General features: G+C 38.3%; 1 protein-coding gene across 21 annotated transcripts in view; it reads left to right on the forward strand.

The window, feature by feature from the left end:
* Positions 1-3,781, forward strand: part of CEP170 (centrosomal protein 170) — a 106,947-nt gene extending 103,166 nt beyond the window's left edge. For all 21 annotated transcript variants that reach the window (XM_020787555.3, XM_072993100.2, XM_072993108.2 and 18 more), the window contains 2 exons: positions 462-513; positions 1,514-3,781. In XM_020787555.3, coding sequence (XP_020643214.3) covers positions 462-513; positions 1,514-1,800 — 339 coding nt within the window. In that variant the 3' untranslated portion in view covers positions 1,801-3,781. The remainder of the gene's footprint in view (positions 1-461; positions 514-1,513) is intronic.
* The last annotated feature ends 18,551 nt before the right edge of the window (positions 3,782-22,332 follow it).

Consider the following 22,332-nt stretch of genomic DNA (forward strand, 5'->3'; position numbering starts at 1 on the left):
ATTGAAGAATTGTATTTCTAACTGCACATTTAAAACTGCTATGGAAACTTCAATTTATCTTCAGCATCAACATAGGTAGTATTCACCAAACATTTTTATAATACATATACCCTATTTCCCCCAAAATAAGATCTAACCTGAAAATAGGCCCTAGTGTGATTTTTCAGGATCCTCGTAATATAAGCCGTACCCCCAAACTAAGCCCCAGTTAAGTGAAACCCCGCCCTCTGCCATTGTGCAGCAACCAGAAGATGACATGACAGTATTTGAATAAATGTAGATTGTTGTACATGAAAAAATTAAAATGTCCCCTGAAAATAAGCCCTAATGCGTTTTTGGAGCAAAAATTCATATAAGACCCTGTCTTATTTGGGGGAAAACATGGTATAAAGGGATGAACCCTGGGTCTTGAAACTTCTCTTTAATGAAATTGGATAAAAGCTGTACATGTTTACCTGCAGGAAATATCATCTATATTGCAAGAACTGAAGAGGGTTGAGAAACAACTGCAAGGTATTTAACATCTTATTCAAAAGTTGTTTAAGTCAGTGGTTTCAGAGTAAGACAGTTTTTTCAGGCAGTAGGTTTTAGGTGTCATGTAACAACAGCTAATGTTCAGTTACCGAATGTGCTTTATTATTGCCAGGAGTGAGGACAGCTGCTTCTATAGGATTTTCCATCTCATGTGCCAAAATAATTGGCTTACTTTGGGAACTATACAGAATAACTCTAATGATTAATTGGGGGGGGGATGTTTTCAGTAAACCTTTCCTGGTTCATAGATAAGAAGCTTGATTGATAGTCTCCAAAAGACTGCTAGTCCTTGTCTATGGAGGTTTTCCATCTAAAATATAAATACCGTGCAGCTACTGTAGCACTCTGAAGATCAGTCAGATTAAGTTTGTCTCCTAATTAGCATATGTGGGTGCAATATATTGCATTTTGTCTCCTCTTTCATGCAGTTCAGTTATTTTATCTGTTGGTATGAACAGGGCAGAAGTATTTCCTTATTCTTTGTTAACCCATTCAGTTGAAGCAGACATAATCCTAAACAAATGCCTAAAACTATGAAAATTCACACTGAAGTCCTTTTTCTTAATTACTGTATAAAAGCTTCTAGGGTGGAAGTCTTGTAAAATTTGCATACACCCTGAAAGTAGAGCAGCTGGTATGATGCCTTGGTTCTCATGAACTTTTTGGAAGGTTATACAACTGTGTAAGGCAGTGGTCCCCAACCTTGGGCCTCTATATGTTCTTGGACTACAGCTCCTAGAAGCCTTCACCACCACCTCTGCTGGTCAGGATTTCTGGGAGTTGAAGTCCAAGAACATCTGGGGACCACTGGTGCAGGGCACACATATCCCATTTACCGATTCCCTCCCTCCCTCCCTCTCTCTCTGTGGGAGGCACCCCCTGCAGGATGCATAATAATATCAGAGCAATTTTAATAGAGGGTGTGCTCTCACCAAATCTTTAAACTGTCTTTTAACAATGTTCTTTCCTTTTTATGTAGTGATAAATTCAATGATTGACCCTGATGGGACTTTGGATGCTCTGAGCAACTTGGGATTTGCTGCCTCTGTCCAAGCAACTCAGCCTAAGCAGAAATCCAGCCCTGTTTCTCAAAGTGCCCATCCTCAGTTACAACCAAACTGTCAACCAGAAGCAAGGGCTGCTCGATCCACTGCAGCCTCTGCTTCAAATGAACTTGGCAATGTTGAATCTGAGCATGATTTCAGCATACATTTTAATAGGTTCAATCCAGATGGAGAGGAAGAAGATCCAACTTTGCGTGAATGACATACATTATCTGTCATCTTTAGTATTGATTGTGCAGAATTCAACAAGAGTCGTAGCGTTGTTCAAAGAGTTTTTAAAAACTTGGTAAAATTGCTATTGCTTTGTTATACCAACCACTTAACTGTGATGTTTTGGATGTCACACATACCACTTGACTCATTAAGATAAAAATTGGTACTGACATAGAAATGCGGTTTGTGGTAATTTTATGGGCTTTGCAAGCACTTAACTTTGGATCTTTTCCTTCATAGTTTAATTTCTTTTGGCAGACAGCAAACAGGAGGAAGGCCATCATTATTAAACCTCTAAGTCTCCTGTGCCAAGTTGATCTGTAATTGAGCCTCTTCACGTAAATTTGTATAAAATTATTGATAATTTAAATTTGATTCTAAGGGGATTAAATGAGAATATATTACATTTTAATACTGTTAACACACCACAGTATAGAAAAAGCAGATTTCACAGTATGTCCATTGTTGCATACTAAAGATTTAAAACCATTATGACTGATATAACTTCATTGCTATGTAAATTTTCTCGGGGCTTAATATAGCTCAAATATTATGTTTGCACTAAGAATTTGCTGGGAGCAGATGGTGAACATATCAATAGTCTGTATTGAGAGAAGTGGTCATAATTGTCTTTCTTTAAAAACCACCTTCAGCAGTCTACTTCCCAAAAGGATCCATTTGGCCCTTCAGTGATCCTTTTCAGTATGTCTTTTTAATGTTGATGAAAATTTAATGTCATATCATTTCTGTCCTGATGTTTGGAATTTTGAAACCAGTTTAAATGTATGGCTATGTAAGTCTATTGCCTGAAAGTCCATTTTGTGATATAACATCAATGCCAAACAGAACATACAACTGTGAGTACTTCTTGAGATTATCATGAATTGATTTTAAAAAAAATCAGATTTGGGGATAGAATAATAGTAATCTGTTGAGTAGGCTGACTCCAGGCATACAAATTATTCATGTTTTCCTGTAGATTCACTAGTAAGACAGTCTTATATGTTTATAAGAATTTCTGGAAGAAAACTAACGTAGGCTTTTCTTTTCATATACTGCTTAAGAGCAAAGCTGTTAAAATATCTCTTATAAGCCTATTTATCTTTAAAACTGTCCCAGTAACCTAACATTTGGAAATAATAATGAAAGTTAATCTTGTGTTTCCAGAACACTGTAATTTCAAGGTCTTCTGTCAAATGCTACTAATAACTGGAATTTTCCTGTGTTTCCGCATCAGTCTATATATTATGGTTATGGATACAACTTTGAAGCTTCTATGAAATAATCTTTAATATTTCAGCAATAATCTTATGTGTCACTTGTTTAAAAATACCTTTTTCCTGTATATTTTTAAACTGTACAGGATTTTGGAAGTCATGACAAAATTTGACAAACTTAAACAAAAACATTTTTGTAGAGAGAGAAAAATAAAAACCCCATGAACCCTATTGTATATTGGATTATTTTTTCTTTTCCTTTTTTCCCTTTCTCTCTCTCTCTCTCTCTCTCTCTCTCTCTCTCTCTTGCTTTAAAATAAAAAAAAACTGCCTCTTATCAAACTCTGTATTCCATTCTCTATAAACAGAGATCAGGAAAAACTTGTTTACAAATGTTGTTAAAGTTTAATTGGTGTGGCAAAATGCACTGAGAGCAGTGACAAGATTTTGGCCATTGTTATTTCTTCCTTTCTTTTCAGTGCTTGGGAGAGGAACCACAAACAAATAATTGGGATGGGAAATAGGAAACGGTTATGGGGAAGAAAAGTGAACATTTAGGCTATTCACACAATTCTTTTTTGTGTTTCTCAGACATTTACAACTTTTGTGTTCTGTAATAAGTGTTTGCATTTACAATGTTCTTATTTGTATGAACGCATACTCCTTATTTATTTTTGTTACATTTATTATGTATGTTATAAGCATTTACAGCTCCATTTTTAAATAAAGTGTTTCTGGAACTTTATACTATAATTTGATACATATGTGTGATTAACTGTGTGAACTAGTAAATGTTCATGATGTGTTTTTCAATGAAGTTCAATAATCATGAAAGAGCATTTGCTAAGTGTACCCTGTGTTTGTGTCTGAGAATTGATTTTCCTAAATTTTGGACAATGTGTGTGCAAAGGATAATAAACTTTATGTCTATAATAGATGCTGATGCAGAGGTCTATAGAAGCTTTAAAAAGACATGAAGTAATGTAAACAAACATTTTTCTTTCTTATTGCTGGAGACAGAGGATAATTCTTTATATTGAGCAGCATCCTGATAACATTTTGTTTAAGTAGAAGATAGTTGTACTACAATTATAGAGTGACAATTTTTCTATTTGCTACTGATCTCTGCCATTACAGCTGCAACTCACTGTCCTAATCTCACCATATTTTGGGGAGCAAGAAAGAAGACACAGGAAACACTTTGTTTACACAGAGTTTTGCTGTGTAAACAAATCCACTGTATAGCTGGGAATGGCAGTGGAACAAGGGGAAAAACTGGAATTTAATAGTATTATGAAAGTGAATTTATTAAATAAGTCTAGATTAAAAGATTTGCTATTCTTATTACTAATAGACAAAAGCTTCACCCCTGACCTACTATTTGTAATTGATTATTTATACTTTGCAATATTTGTGTGCCCAGAGGCATTCCCCACCAGGCCCCCTTTTCCAAAATGTCCTTTTGGTCACAGGGGATGAGAATTTTCACATTTGCAAGACTGGTGGAATTATAATAGCTGCTGCTGCTTTGTCCTACAGTCATGCCATGTATCAAGGCATTTCAACTGCTGCTACTCTGAATCAGTGTTCTAGCATGGTCAGAATGTTCTAGAGCAGTTGTCCCAACCTTGGGCCGCCAGATGTTATTGGACTACAAATCCCAGAAGCCTTCACCACCACCTCTGCTGTCCAAGATTTATGGGAGTTGAAGTCCAAGAACATCTGGAGGCCGATGGTTGGGGACCACCGTTCTAGAGAACAGCAATTAGTTGAGTTGTGTGCTAATGCTTTAAACATATTAGTCATTTTAGTTATACAATTGCTAGTTCCAACTAGAGTAGACTCATTAAATGAATTACTAATCAGCAAGTCAACTCTTATGAAAGTACCACTGATTCAATGAGTCTTCATTAGTTGTGACTACCACAACTGTGGAATATTATATGTTCACCATTCCAAGATGATAAATAACAAAAGTCCAAAAATGTTCAGAAGGTAGTCTGTGCTGCCTAGCCCTGAATCATCTGATCATTACTCTGATATGCTGCACTGTTAATGACAATCAAACTCTTGTGCTAGACATTCAGAAATAACTATATGTAACATCCACATGTACATGTTGCTCAAATTCATGTCAAAGTGTATGAATATTTTTAATGGGTGGATGCGAGATACAGCACAGTGGCAAAGTGCTAGAGGAGAGGAATGCTACTGTGATACATTCTTCCTCATCAACCTCAAAAGACAGGGTACTATTATAGAGAAGGCTACTTGTCACTACTATTGACATACAGTCTGTTTCTTTATGTGGAATGGGTATTGTGGAGGTGGAAGGCACTACCACCATTATTAATAGCTAACATTGTAATAGTAGGCATCCATCAGTCTCAAGAGACTATGGTAACGTGCTCTGAATAGAGGTCTTGGAACAGCATGTAGTGTGGCTGAGGAGGCCAATTCGAGAGTGACAATCACTTCCACACTAAAGACAAATACAATTTGTCCCCTGTCCAGCTCCCTGATTTTGCTGGTTTCAGAACTGCCTTTTTGCCTCAGCCTGCTGAACAAGTGTCTGTTCAGATTGGGAGAGGCCATGCTGCACTGCTTGCCTCCAGGCTGAGTGCTCAGATGTCAAGGTTTCCCATCTGTTGAGTCCCATTCCTAAGGCCTTCAGCTCCTGCTTGCCTATATCCTTGTATTGGAGCTGTGGTCTCCCTCTGGGATGCTTTCCCTGCACAAATTCTCCATACAGGGGATCTTTTGGAATCCAACCATCAGTCATTCTCACGACATGCCCAAGCCAATGTAGATGTAGCTAACATCACAAACACCATAAACTTACAAATTCCCTCAATATTTCTGCTCAGGTTTACAGCATGTAGAGAAATTCCTGCTGTGCTCTTCAGTTTCACTGTGTTTGCCTGAACCTCATTTCAGTCAGCTCTCTCACAAGTTGAGTTATAATTTCAATGCATTGGTTGATTCCTTTACACTGTGCTACATTTCCAAGGAAAGAATAATCAGGCTGACGTTGAACTGTGTGTGATCAAATGGAATGATGTCACAGACATTTATGTATCTTTTGCTATAAAATTCAACCTTAGAGACCGATAAGTTCTTCTCATAATAACAAGGTGAATGTTATAGGTCCAAAGTTGTTCCCCAGCTCATATTGAACCTGAGTGGGAGACAAAATAAAATTGTTATATAGCACAAGTGGTATTTTTCAGATAAAACCAAATTACTAAGAATGATCATAAGAGCAGGTCCCACCTTCCAAGGGTCAGGTGAGCAGCCCCTGGACTTCTGGAGGCTGGTTAGACACTGCCTGGTACAGACAATGCTTCTAGATAAGAGAGACTAAAAATAGAGCAGCATGATAGAACAAAGTATATCTGTTGGTCTTTTTTGCAAGCTTGTGTTGAGTTAAAGACATCTAATATTTTGAGAAGATAAAAATAAATTAGTAAATTACTTTTTCTTAAAATCAGTACATACAAACATATTCACTTGGTCAAACAGAAAAAAATCTTGATGCAGTCATATATGCAATTGTATTGAAGTCACTCTGTGTTATTCTTTCAATATGCGTGTATCTGTGAGGACATTAACTACATCTGCAACCAATCGTGTGCACACAGCTATGCACAAAATTCTGAAACCAATAAGAACACCAGATTCAGCTCTATTTCTTGAACAGGTGATTTCAGGCCTTTGGATAGTCTGTATATCTGCAATTGATCACAGCTTGGAAAAATTCATGGTTTTTTTTTCTTATTGTAACGTCCAGAGTCTTCCAGACAGCATTGTCTAAGCTCTGCAATTAACTCATGGTAAGAGAAAAACAGGATAGTAGCCTAAACTCTTTGTGAGATACAGTTGTGATTAATGAAGGCATAAGAAAAAGCACACAAAAGTATTTTTCCTCTATGCTCTTCTTTCAAAAACAAAGTGCATCAAATTCTGAGGAATCTCTCATTCTCTTATCATGTGAAGTAGAAATTGCCCAGTATTTTTTCTTTTTTTGGCCTGGTGTGCTGGATAACATTCATGGACACTAGATGGCACATTGGCACATATTTTCAAAACATGGTCCAGATTGAATTTAATTTGTGCACAATCATTTCTATTGATATGTGTATGTAGGATATATTGTGCAGGTGCGTGCGCGCGCACACACACACACACACACACACAGAGTCTCTTTCTCTTTCCAGACAGAAATCCTCTAGAAGGCAGTTTAAACAATTTTGAAACTTACATAATTACAAATATAAAATGTCAGTAGTTAACACACACATGCTCTATGACAACAATAAAATAGCAGTTACTATTAATACTTTCCCACTATAGACCAGCGTCAATCAATTAGAAATAGTTTCAAATACAGACATCCAGCTCTTGAAGGCCACAGTTAAAAGCAGGCAATAAGGGAGCCAGATGCACTTCCAAGGGAGTTCAATGACAGGCCCATGACCAAAAGTAAGCCCTGTGACACACTGGTTAAACTGCAGGACTGCAGTCAAGGCTCTGCACACAACCTGAGTTCGATCCCAAGAGGTTCAGGTAGCTTATTTTAAGGGGTTACATTTAAACATTAGGCTTTGTTGTCTGATAACATTTAGAGGCTCTCGCCCTGTTTTAGGATTTTGTTTGCTGATCCTTTTCAGTCTTATTGCAGCCTCTTTAATTCATGGGAGGTTCAATTCGAAGTTGATTATTCTCTTGAGAGGGGAAACCTTTAGAGGCTCTGTGGCATTTCAGAACTCCTTGCAAAGCATCTTGGATGGCAGGCATGGTCTTTGAAAACAGAGGAATAAAAGCAGACATGGATTTTCATAACCATTCTAGCAATGAGTATTGTTGCATACTAATTTTCCCAAGTGACGGAAAACCCGGGACAGATTTACCACAGTTTTGGTTCCTTGAGGAAGAGAGATCATGAGTGGGTTACACTATTATGTAATAGTTTATTTATTTACAAATATAGAAATTAGAACATAAATGGAGGCAAACTGCTCAAACACTTTTCAAACTAATCAACAAAACCATTGCCTCATATCAGACCCTTTTAGAGTAACTATAGCTTAAATTTGCTATTCTTTTCTGAAAACTGTAGTTTCTCTTCATGCACACTCTTCATCAACCACCTGCCTCAGCCAGAAGGGAAAATCTTCTGAAATCTAATTCTTCCCTCCCCCCCCCACATATCAGACAAATTGCCACATGAAGAAGTCATTTTTTAACAATCAGTTCTGACTGATGAGATACATGTCTTCAAGGAAATCCTATTGTGGGAGGGGAAGGTGTCAGAAATTTTTCTACTTTGATAAAGTCTTTCCATACCGGAGAGATTTCCAAGAATCAACACTAAAACAGCAGTTAAATAAACTAGGAGTTACCTTATTGATTATTAATTAATTAATGCATCCTGTAAAGTTGGTTCTGACTTGCATCAACCTTTCTCAGGGTTTCCTAGGTATAAAGTACTCAGACGTTATTTACCATTTCCTTCTCCTGGGGCCATATATGTTGTCTAAGGCCACAATGGCTGATTTTTTTTTCCAGGAACCACATTAGTCAATCAAATTCCTGAATGGTGTTCCAACTCACTCCAGCATGTATTGCTTTTAAATCCACATAAACTTTGTATTAAGTTTCTACTTGCAGAGGGACACATGTGATGCCTGCAATAAAATCTCATTTCATTGAACATGGTGTGTTGATTTCTTGATTTTATTCAACACCATGTGCTGATTAAGTGAATAATGCAAGCTCCCTCCCCAATATCAGCTATCTGGTATTGTACAATCTTTTCATTGAGTCTCCTTTTGAACAAAACCACTTGAGATCATGACTTGCTTCTGGTGGCATTTTACATGACAGCTGATTTACAAATATGGCATCTTAGCCAAACTTAAAATGCAGACATTTGTATGTAGCGTTAATCTGTAGTTGTTGTCTTTGCTGTTTACATTGATGCAGCCATTAATCATATATAATTATTGATTTCCCAAAGCCTAATGTTTAAATGTAACCCCTTAAAATAATGAAATATTTATCTTCTCGAAGATAACCTGCTGTCAATAGCAATTTTGAATAGCTCTCATCATTAATGGCTAAGTGAAGAGTTTGATGCTGAACAGCATAATCCTTTGTCCACTGGACCCTGAAAAAGGACAGATTCCATCACATAATACTTTTGGGTAGTTCTTCCACAACCACAGCACCAATAAAAAGTCATGAGTTCAGGGAAAGTCTGAGGGGTTGAGGCCTCTCTGGCACACTGTAGGGAAGATACGGCCGATAAGATAATAGAGTTGTAGTGATAAAAAATAGGTTGCAGAAGTGGACTGAATCTTCACAGTGACTGAGGTTTGTACAATAACAACTTAAAGTCCTAGGAGAATTAATGACAGAGTATTTTCACTCTTATCTCTGAATAAATGGGCTAGTTCCACAAAAGCTTACATTAAAATATAGCAGTTATTTTTAACATCTTTTTTTTTTTTTTTTGGTTTTGTTTTGTATTTCTTGCTGATATGAACCATGTAAATTCTGGTTCTAAGTCTTAGTCCCAATGGTAGAAATGTATGTTATTTTCTTTTGTCATAAAAAGGGTAATAGAAATATATTAGGACACAGCTCAAAATGACCTGCCCAGAACTTGAAAAAACTACCTTTTTGGACTACAGCTCCCCAAATTCCCCCAGTTAGCATAGCCGATGGCCACTCACCTTAAAATTACCAGAATAGTAATGTGATCCTCCAAAATTTTGAGTGGGAGAGGCTGTTGTTGGTATATGCCATTACATTACTTCCAATTTTTCATGACCTTAATAGAATTTTCAAGGTAGGCGAGATGTTCAAGGAGTTGTTTACCATCTCCCAGTGAGTTTCTCTGGCTTGAGCAGAGATTTGAACCTAGGTCTCCTGAACCCTAGTCCAACATTGTTCCCACTACACCACATTGACTCTCAAGTTCACAGCGTAACTAATTTAAATGTTTACATCTAGAAACTTGGTGATGTATATCTTATTTTTTCTGTTGTATTGTGATGCACTTTATAAGCTTACCTTGAGATACATTCTCTGTGGCTGAGAGAACAATCCTTGAGTTTGGTTCCCAACTTCTTCACTTAATAAAAGATCACTTGAAACATGATGCTAAGGAATCAGTCAACTCACATGTACACACATGCAAAACACTCCATAGACAAACAGGCATTTCATTGATACAAATAGCAGGAGGGGAACAGAGTCCTCTTCTCACTGAGTGTGAGGCTTACAGTTGCCTGAACCTGAGGTGAGCAGTATCTTACTCAAGCTAATGGAGAAACTGCTATGGGTGAGTCCAATTCATTATACAAGGGGTCTTGTTTGAGACAGGACTATCATTCTCCTCAAGGCAATGAGATAAAACTGTACTACAGTTATATTTTCAGCAGAGGTAGGAAATCTTACCTTTTTGAACTACATTTTCCAGAATCCTTGCATTTGTGCTGGTTGTAAATCTGATGTTTAGCACTGAATGCTGTTAAAAATCATGCTTACAGCCATTGTTGTTCTTGTTTAGTCATTAAGTTGTGTCCCACTCTTCATGACCCCATGGACCAGAGCACACCAGGCCCTCCTGCCTTCCACTGCGTCCCGGAGTTTGGTCAAATTCATGTTGGTAGCTTTGATGACACTGTCCAACCATCTCATCCTCTGTCGTCCCCTTCTCCTCTTGCCTTCACACTTTCCCAACATCAGGGTCTTTTCCAGGGAGATTTCTCTTCTCATGAGATGGCCAAAGTATTGGAGCCTCAGTTTCAGGATCTGTCCTTCCAGTGAGCACTCAGGGTTGATTTCCTTTAGAATGGATATGTTTGTTCTCTTTGCAGTCCAGGGGACTCTCAAGAGCCTCCTCGAGTACCACAATTCAAAAGCATCAAATTTTTGGTAGTCAGTCTTCTTTATGGTCCAGCTCTCACTTCCATATGTTCCTATTGGGAAAACCATAGCTTTGACTATGCGGACTTTTGTCGGCAAGGTGATGTCTCTGCTTTTGAAGATGCTGTCAAGGTTTGTCATTGCTTTCCTCCCAAGAAGCAGGCGTCTTTTAATTTCATGGCTTCTGTCACCATCTGCAGTGATCATGGAGCCCAAGAAAGTAAAGTCTGTCACTGCTTCCATATCTTCCCCTTCTATTTGCCAGGAGATGATGGGACCAGTGGTCCTGATCTTTGTTTTTTTTTCATGTTCAGTTTCAGCCCTTTTTTCTGCTCTCCTCTTTCACCCTCATTAAGTGGTTCTTTAATTCCTCCTCACTTTCTGCCATCAGAGTGGTATCTTTGCATGTCGGAGGTTATTGATATTTCTTTCAGCAATCTTAATTCTGGCTTGGGATTATTCCAGACCAGCCTTTCACATGATATATTCTGCATATAAGTTAAATAAGCAGGGGGGCAATATACAGCCTTGTCATACTCCTTTCCCAACTTTGGACTAATCAGTTGTTCCATATCCAGTTCTGTCTGTTGCTTCCTGTCCCACATATAGTTTTCTCAGGAGATAGATAAGGTGGTCAGGCACTCTCATTTCTTTAAGGACTTAACATAGTTTGTTGTGGTCCACACAGTGAAAAGCTTTTGCATAGTCAGTGAAGCAGAAGTAGATGTTTTTCTGGAACTCTCTGGCTTTTTCCATAATCCAGCACATGTTAGCAATTTGGCCTCTAGTTCCTCTGCCCCTTTGAAATCCAACTTGTTTTCTGGGAGCTCTCAGTCCACATACTGCTGAAGCCTACCTTGTAGGATTTTGAGCATAACCGTGCTAGTGTCTGAAATGAGTCATAGGTTAAGTCAATTGTAATGGCTGCTGCTGTTGCTGTTATGTGCTATCAAGCTACCTATGTCTTATGCTGACCCTATGAACCCTTATCCAGCAATAGCTGAGATCCTATTGTTCACACAAACTGGCATAAGTCCATCAGTGTAATACTCTGCTGTAGTGTGCCGCAAGTTGAGAAATCAAGGCATTTTGGTGTCGTGATCAGTTGTGTGACTCAGCGTGTGACAGGAAATGCCTACATTGACTTTTTATTTCATAGCTGACATTTCTGCTGATGGATTTGTTATGTGCTGTCAAGTCGCTTCATGGTGACCTTGTGAATAAGTGACCTTCCAAAGGTTCTAATATGAACAGAATTGCTCAGATTTTGCAAACTCAAAGCCAAAGCTTCCTGTAATGAGTCAACTGATGGACGCATACCAATATTTTTGGCCTGGAAAATAAAATGCAATTTGAAAACTTAAAAGGTGATTTCATACCAAGAGTTCTGCAGTTCTTGCAGAGTTTCATTCAATAAAGATAGATAGGTTCCTGAAGATCAAAGTGTTCATGGCAGTCTACCCAGTTTTCTCTGATTCATGGTACAATACATATTGTACGAATGATTGTATTGGTACAATAACTGGTACAATATTGTACCAGTGATTGTACCAATCACTTTGTGATTGCCCTCCCTATATTGAAGACTACTACTTACTGGCAGGGAAATCCTTCTGTCACACTCCAGTACTCCTTCTCTGAGAAACTTGCAAAGTTTCCAATTTGTCTATTCACTGGGAGCACAGAGAAGCCAGCTGTGACGGTATACTGTACCATAAATCCACAGTTCAATACGTCTGGCGTAGATAAACTCCTAGTGTACTTCAGGGAATGGAAGGAGGAGACATGTACTAAGGAATGGCTTCTGGTATGCAAATATAACAGAGAATTTTTCCTCATGGTTTTCATCAATCACCACCAAGAACTGCAGTCTCCTTTTTTGTTCTTGTCAACAAATTGTGAAGATAGCATATTTGTCTGCTATTGTATCTATAATCTTGGCAAAAGAAATTATTAACTTTACAGATAAATCCTTTGATGGCTAATTGCCAGACTGAAAGTGTAGTATACTTTGTAAAATGATTCCAAATAAGTCCAACTTGACAATTACATATGAACAATGGCTAGATAAATACTGTTTAACCCATCCAGAGATTGTCTGTTTTATTCTAACTATTGGTGTGTTTCTGTGTGTTTTTAATGAGGCAGGGCATTGCTGTGTCTGTGTCTCTGGGTATGATCATTCTGGCAGTACAAACAAAGGAATTATCAAAAGTTAAATTTTGTCCATTAAGGAAGATGAGTTTTGAAGCATAATTCTTCAGAATGATTTATGCCATAATTGCTATGACACCATTTCTGGGAAGCAACTGTACCGGCAGCCATTTTATCAGGTCTGTGGATGTGCAGGAATACCTATCACTGTTCAAGAACAAGGCCATTTATAATGATATTTAGAATTTCAGGCTCCAGGCCACTCTCACAAAATTGACTGAACTCTTTGGGATTTAAACCTGCATACATGAATAAAATCAAGGAGAAGCTCCAATATGATGAAGTCCAAGGCAAATTCTTCCTCATGAAGAAACATGTGAGCTTTATCAAAATGAAGGGCATGGTTTTTAATGTCAGTGTTTTAATTAGGTTCCTTAGATTGGTGTAAGGATATAGTGGTGTTCCTTACACTGAAGCTAATTTCAGCATTCTCTCATTATTATCTATTAATTGTGTTTGTATCCAAGCTAGTGTAGCTCAGTGATTTGAAGCGGGGAGGCAGCAAAAAGGCCAGTGTGGCTTCACAAATAGCTCAGGGAGGACCTAAAAACCAAAAAAGACATGTATAGGAAATGGAAAGAAGGCCAGGGCACCAAGGAAGAGTGCAGACAAGTAGCAAGGAAATGCAGGAATAGCATTAGGAGGGCAAAAGCTGAGAATGAGATAAGGTTAGCTAGGGACACTAAAAGCAATAAAAAAGCATTCTTCAGGTATGTGAGTAGCAAAAGACAAAGACATAGTGGCACAGCTCTGCAATGGAGATAGAAAAATGATAACAGACAACAAAGAAAAGGCAGAGGTGCTTAATTCCTATTTTAGTTCAGTCTTTCCCCATAAGACAGACAATGAACTTCCAAACAAATTGGAAGTTCAAGTGGGGGGACAGGATTGCAGCTGGAGATAGATAAACAAATAGTAAAGGAATATGTTCTCGAAGGAATACCTTACCACCTTGAATGAGTTAAAATCTCCAGAGCTGAATGAGGTGCATCCAAGAGTACTGAAGAAACTGGCTGACGAATTCTCAGAACCACTATCCATTATTTTCTTGAAATCATGCGAAATGGGGTAGGCGCCAGAGGACTGGAGAAGGGTCAGTGTTGTCCCTATCTTCAAAAAGGGCAAAAAAGAGAAACTGGGTACTACAGGCCAGTCACTCTGACATCAACCCTAGACAAAATTCTGGAACAGATTGTAAAGTGGTCATTGTGCAAGCGCCTAGAAAACAATGCAGTAATAACTAGAAGCCAACACGGATCCTGTCAAGCTAATTTGATCTCGTTTTTTGTTCCGGTCACCTCCCTGATAGACAGAGGGAATGCTGTAGATGTGCAGGACATGCAACAATGCGCTCAAGTTAAAGGAAACAATACTCTTGTATTGGCCTTCTCAGCCACAGTAGACACTGTTCCAAGTCCTCTATTCAGGGCTTGTTACCATAGTCTCTCCAGACTGAAGGATGCCTATCTGACCTATTAGACCTGGGTTTGCCTACAACTCACATAAATAATTAGGAGAAGCCTCCTAATGATCTTAACCAGTGGTTCTTAACCTTTGTTACTCAGATGCTTTTGAACTGCAACTCCCAGAAACCCCAGTCAGGACAGCTGGTGGTGAAGGCTTCTGGGAGTTGCAGTCCAAAACTCCTGAGTAACCCAAGGTTAAGAACCAGTGATCTTAACGATCCTGCCTCTTAACAATCTTGACAAATGGAAAATGGAGAGTGGGCAGTAGGGACAGGAAATGTTTCATTTTTTAAAATTGTCACTAATGTAACAACAATGCTTTATGACTTTTTTAAAATAACGACTATTACAACATTGTGATGCACTGTGTCTATTGGCAATTATTTTACAAATGGAAAGCTTTGTCTTCCCCTTAAAAGGACAGCAGAATAGAAGTTTTGCATTTCTCAAGATCATTACAATTGTTAAGAGGCTTGACAATTGTAATGCTAAACAGCATAACTTGAGGCATGGTATGGTTTCCTGACCTGAAATCACCCCATCCTTGCAGCCACATGCACTTTTATGCAACCTTATCCAACTTTAAAGGACTCTGTTTAGCCCACTCCAGCTGCTCCCATTTGGCTATCTAGCTAAGCCCTAGGTTTGTCTGTAATAATTTAAGTTATGATGATGATGATGGTGATGGTTTAATCTCTTTCAAATGCATAATTTATTGTTTTCAGTTCTACATGTTAAAATATTATGATCTGCCTTGAGTTGTCTCAGGAGAAAGGCAGCCTACAAATGATATTAAAGAAAATAAATGTTACCTTTCAAAAGCAATGAAAGAAGCAGATACATGGTGACTTGTTTGTGTAACAATGTTTTCTAATTAATTAATAAAATTGTCTTAAAAGTCATTTTAAGGAATGCTCAGAGGTATTTTGACAGGAATTTTTATGTGATGCAGTTGCTAGTCCTCAGTAGCAAGAAAAGTACATTATTGTTTTCTTTAGTCTTTTTACTTTACAAAGTATTTTCAAAGTGCAATATCAGTATTGGTCACTAGAGAGAACCAGAGGGTAATTTTCTGCGTTTTCTTGGCATACTGAAATGCCTATGCATAAGACTGATAATGCATAACATAACAAATTGCTTTTCTAGGCAACTGTAATATGTATCACGGCAACCATGCAATGTGTTGCTTTTGAAAAGTAATGGTCCAAACCCTGGGTCAGAGGCCAGATAGTGTGAGATTTTCTGGGAATCCTAATTTAAAAAGAGTGCTGTCCTCTGAAGATGCCGGCCACAGAGACTGGTGAAATGTTAGGAAGAACAACCTTCAGAACACGGTCAAAGAGCCCGGAAAACCCACAACATAAAAAAGAATAGCTTTTCTTTTCTCTAGCTTCTGTTATTTTCTGTCCTAATGCTCCTCAGCTCATAATACTGTGTTAATATCATGTTTGCAGTTTTATATTAATAAACCACAAAATCACTATTTTTATTTTACTTCAAGTTTCCTATTTAGACTAGAGTTTTTGTCTGACTATTTGCTGCAAAGGACTAAAAAACCTTAGTCCCTATTAGTCTGGTGGGGAGAGAATATGGACTCCACCCCAGTATGGTTGCTTACCCCTCTGCAGGGTACATTCTTATTTTCACTACAATTGCACTACAGGGTGAAACACTTCCCAAACAGTCTCAGACACTTTTCTGGCACCTTCTCCCTGAACCTGGTGACCTCTTTCTTAGCAGTATTGGGTTAGCTGATACCTCAAGGAGAATTCCACAGTACTTGGAGCTTCTCCCTTTAATCCTGCCACCCAGCCATTGCCTCCTCACCCTAGCTGATGTCCATATGTATTTATTGTATTTGTTTATTTGACTTTTATACCGCCCATCTGGCTGCCAAGTACACTCTGGGTGGTTTACACGATTAAATAACATATCACTGAACAAAAAGCATAATGGTATAAAATCAAAATTAAACATAGACATGCCAATAAAATATAACTAATGATAACTAAAATGATTTTAAAAAGCAAGGTGTCAGGATTCATAATGTTAAGAGCACCAGTGTATTAGGATGTTATAAGATCCGGAAATGCCTGTCTTAAAAAACCATCGCCATTTTAACAATCGCTTAAAAGTTCCCAGTTAAGGAGCCAGGTGGATTTCAGGTGGGAGGCTGTTCCAAAGTTGGGAAGCGACCGCCAAGAAGGCACAGTTTCTAGTCTTCACTTTCTGGGCCTCTCTTCAGTGTCAATATTCTCAGCTGCCCGGCCTGGGAGGATCGTGTAGGATGGGCAGATGTAGTTAGGATAAGGTGACTAGATAAAAATAAATAAACAAACAAAAAGAAAACATTTGGAAGATACAGGTGAATCGAAGGAAGGGTAATGCTTCTGTAGTTTTCACACACACACACACACACACACACACACACACACACACACACACACACACACACACACACACACACACACACACACACACACACACACACACACACACACACACTTCCCCATAAACTAATTTTCTACATACAAAATTAAGATTAGATAATTTCATGGACATATTCGGTTAAAACTACTTTCACCTGAGACAGATTCTGATTAACAGACTGACTATCTGTGCCTCTTTGCCACTTTTTAAAAATCACATTCTGTATACACCAACCCATCAGCAGTCAGCCCTGCAATCAACAGGGGAAACGAATCTAGCAAAGGTTTACTGTTGGAGAAAAGGAACCGGGCCTCATTTTCACCTTTCTACCTGTCTGGAAAAAATACGATCTTGCACACCTCACATTTAATGCTTAGGAATCTATGGGGAGCATACTCAGCAACTGCCACTGAATTTAGAAGTTTTTCCCCATGCCTCAGAGGTCCCCCTTTCTTCTCCATCCCTTCCTTTTTCAGCCATTTTCCCTCTATTTTCTGCCCTCCAAAGATAGGCATTTGGCTATATGGCCCCAACCTTTATGTATAAAAGAACAAAGCTGGGAACTGCGTGTAAACATTTTTGTTTTCTTGAAACAAGAAGCATCCAAAGTGATCATTATTTTCTTTTCCAAGGGGAAGAGTGAGACTGGGCAGATCTTGCCATGCTTTCTTCTGGAGAATACAAAGGAATAAGCAAATTCCTAATCCTTCCAGCACTCCCTGATACCTCTAAAGTGGCACATGGCATCGCCAAGCTGTCCATTCTCTCTCTCCTTGCGTCTGTCATCCAGTTTGCAAGAGCACCTTTTCATGAGCCATGAGAAACTACAGTGGCAAGGGAATCACCTCAGTCATTTGTACTATAGCTTTAGAATGATGGCTGATGAAACATGCTCTGCAGATATGAGCCAAAGAGTAATAAGAACATAGGTGCTTCTCACACTGGCTCAGTTTTTACAAATTGATTTTGTTTCTTTCACACATAGCCTAAAATTTTACAATGTGATTTTATATGGTACAGTTGGTAATAATGCATAAAAGGGTCACTAAATAAAAGCAACCCCTTTCGTCACCTTCTCTTATGATCTGACCTGGCACTCCTGCTGACCAAAAGTCAAGAAGTATCTGCCTCTGTGTGCATAAAAGCATTCTTTCTCTTCCGCCCCAATTCTCATTTACATGATGAAAGTGCTGAAGCATAGTTGAAGGGCAGTAATAAGTATGGGGAAGCATTCACTTCCATTACCTATTCTGGTTTTCATTCAGAAGATTTATGTCTCAAGGACTGTTAGCTTGGCACCACTCATAAGTAATAAATTCTTGAAAACATGTCCTCCATAACTTCCCTCAATAAATAAATAAAGGCTATAATCACTGAGCTCTTTCCCCCCTCTTTTCTGTGCATTTCCCCTTTATATTATTCAGCACAGGTAATTAAGCCCATTGATTTTACTGAGTTTCCCAATCTGCACCTCCACATACTTACTATTCTTTTTCTTATCCAAAAATAACAAAAAATGTTCCTCCTTGTGGAATTAATTCTTTATCTAAGTGAGGTCAGGTATTTTTACTGCAATGCTTTGATTGGCAACCTGTAATAAAGGCCTATTCTTCAAAGCACAATGCACCCTCTGCAAATTTGTTGTTTTTGTAGCTAGAAGCATTTTTCCCCTTAAAAAGTTAAGTGTCTAAAATGGGTTAGTCATTCTGAATGTTTTGGGCTCTTAATTTTTAAAAATTAGCAATGAACTTAATGTAATACCTTTTATCTTGTTCACAGATCATCCCTGCTGCCCACAAATGTCTCAGTTAAACAAGCTATTGTTCACTGAAACCAGAAGTTGCTCTTCAAACCTGAGTTAGAAATTATGATTTGATGGGTTTTCAGTTCTGGTTTGGATGCAAACTAGAACATTCATTCATTCATTCATTCATTCATTCATTCATTCATTCATTCATTCATTCATTCATTTCATTTCATTTATATCCCGCCTATCTGGTCTTGCAACCACTCTAGGCGGCTAGAATACTCTTTAGGTGATACTTACTTCATCCAACAGGCAGGGAAGTGACTATCCTTGGCTTCTATTATGTACTTTTCCTCATATGGAAAGCAATGCTGAAGAGCAACGGTTTATGTTGACATGGAGTTTCTCCTGCAGACTGGAAATGTAGAAGTCTTATCCATGGGGAAAGTGTTTACATGTACAAGACCATCCCTTCTTTCAACTTATCATTTGTGAAGAGCATGATGTCAGAGGCAGTAGGTTAGGCACACATCTTGTCTCAGATTCTACAACACAAGGAATGTAACTCTTGAGTGGGGCTTGGGCGTTTCATAAGTCAGGAAATCACAAGAGGGAGAAAAAGTGCTCCCAAGAACAAGGTTGTTCATGAGGCACAAAATAGGCCCATGCCTAGAAATTAGGTCCAGATGTGATTTCCTATAACTAAATAAACCTTTCTTTCCCTTCTTTTTTCTTTTTTAGCAGCAGTAACATAGAATATAAGTCACAATTAAATAAAATTGCTGCCTTATGTATGTGTATCTGAGGAAGTAGACTTAATCTAGAAAAGCTCACAGTGAAATCTAACAGTTAGCCTTTAAGGTGCCACAACTTTAAAACAAGTATAATATGCTAACCAATGGACATGTTCTGGTTATTTGTCTATTATATTGCTTGATGTTAAGTAGTGACATACAGGCTTTCACTTTGGATGCTTATGCACCAACTCAGCCAGGCTTAATTGGAATATGGATCACTGGCATCTCACAGAGCTGCTTAGGACAGAGTGATTGTTTTTGACTGGACCACTGTCATAATGAGTTGGTTATTGAGCTGCAGAAACCATCTAGTATGTAAAACTGCCCATTTTTTTTACAACAATTATTGACACATTATGTATGAACTTCAGGATTAAACTGGAGGATACTTATTTTGTATTTTATTTTAAGCTATTTCATTGCCATTCTAAAAATGAGAAGTTCCTTGTAAACTGTAACTCTAATACCTGGTGGAGATCAGGCTATATGTCTAAATATGTGATGTACAGCCATAAATATAAATGATCTAGTAATTTCTTACATTGGAGGCATGGATGCTCAAATATGAACAGACAAGTTGACCCAGAAACTGGTAATGTCAGCATTAGCTGCTATTGTGAAAATGTATAATACATCAATATTACTGTTAATTATTATTTGGGGGGGGGGAAAGGTGGTTTGCACCCGTAATGCATTACTAAAATGGCATTTTTAACTATTTATTTTAAAAATTAAACATAGGGGAATATCCAAAAATTATCTCCAATTCCCTCCTCAATGCTCTCTAAAATTAATATTTTTGAAATACCAAGTAAATATTACTTGTTACACCCCAAAACACAACACATCAGTGTTGATGGGGAAAACAACATGTCCTTGTGTTACCACAAAATGTAATAATGCATTACAAGTACCCAAACCCAAATGAAGATATGCCATATGTGTAAGGACAATCATACAGCAGTATTTCCACATCTGCTGGTGCGCCTATGAGAGGGGAACGTTTACACAATCAGATAAACCAACAGGATTGACCATTTCTACTTATAACATGTTACTTCCACGATCTGGTCCTCTTATCCTGAGAGATACTCTTTTTGTTTTAATATGAGTCAGGTATGTTTTTACTGTGTTTGCTGTCCCTACTATAACAAAGAGGTTATTCGTGTACATTGGAACATTAAGAAGGTCATAAAGGTTAAATACTGTGACTATGAAGAGATGAGACAACAAGGAACCAACACTGTAACAGCACTAATGCCCAGTTGTGTATTGTTCATATTATAATAGTAAATGTATTGTTTTGAAATGCATTGACTTGGCAGATATATGGCACATGGAATGTTGGTAGGAATGGTTCTGATTGACTGGGAGAAACTAATGGAGTTGAGGTGGACTAGGTTTTTGGAAGGTTCTGAGAGTAGAACCCCTCTGAGGGGCCTAACGCCAAGGGAGGCCTGGAGAGAAAGAACAGGAAACCAGGCCTTCTCGGCAGTGGCCCCTCGCCTTTGGAACAATCTGCCCTCAGAGATCTGTCTGGTTCCCTCGCTGGGTGTTTTTAAGAGCAAGCTCAAGATTTGGCTCTTTAGGCAGGCCTTCCCTCCTGTCATCGTTTAATTTATTTTTGCTATCTTGAATCATATTATGTTGTTGTTGTTGTTTTATACTGTTATTGTTTTATGAAATTGTTTTATGAACTTGTTGTTAGCTGCCCAAAGTAGAGAGAGAGAGAGAGAGAGAGAGAGAGAGAGAGAGAGAGAGAGAGAGAGAGAGAGAGTAGTTTGAGGGGTAGAGAAGTGATAGGGAGAAGGAAGAGTGTTTGTTTGTTTGTTTGTTTGTTTGTTTGTTTGTTTGTTTGTTTGTTTGTTTGTTTATACCCCGCCTATCTGGTCTACTTGACCACTCTAGATCCAGAAATAAATAACATTCTTTGGACACTGTTACTTTAACAACATTTTGTTAAATTAATTCAGGCTAAAGGGTTTGGAGCTCAATATCTGAGGGCTGGCTATGTGAAGAGTAGTATAAGGGCCTGAGTGAAGGAGCAAATGCATACACACAGGCTAAAGTTGATGGCAGTGAAAGAGGAAATAAATAAAATTTATTAAAGAAAACCCTTTATTCTTGTGGTTTTCAAAAGATATCATTACCCAAATAGCCAAGTGACAAGATAAAGGGAGTTTTAACAGCAGTATATCAGAGAGGGCTTAGAACAAGCACAGCTCGGGAGTGCTGTCAGGATCATATTTTTATATTGTTTTGTGTAAATAGGAGAGGACTCATAAATAAATAATTTTATATATATCTATCTTCGGGACAGGAGTGTATTTTTTTATTGAGAAACTGTAAAGGTCATCACATTTCAAAGAGTGAAATTGCTTTTTTTTTAATACAGAGACATGTCCATTGAATTGCTTTCAGATACTAGCATGACTTCCTTATACAGTGGTGCCCCGTATAGCGAGGTTAATCCGTTCCGGATTAACCTTCGCTATGCGAAAACATCGCTGTACGGGCAAGGAAAGCCTATTGGAACGCATTAAACTTAGTTTAATGCGTTCCAATAAGTGTCCAAACTTACCCCTCCAGCGATGTTTTCGCGTCCGGCGGCCATTTTGGAGCCGCCGATCAGCTGATTGGCGGCTCCAAAATGGCCGCCGGATGACCCGAAATGGCCCCCTATCAGTGTTTTCGCGCCCTCCCTTGCTTACCGAG

The sequence above is a fragment of the Pogona vitticeps genome, chromosome 1 (assembly GCF_051106095.1).
Source record: "Pogona vitticeps strain Pit_001003342236 chromosome 1, PviZW2.1, whole genome shotgun sequence".
NCBI classification, from domain to species: domain Eukaryota; kingdom Metazoa; phylum Chordata; class Lepidosauria; order Squamata; family Agamidae; genus Pogona; species Pogona vitticeps.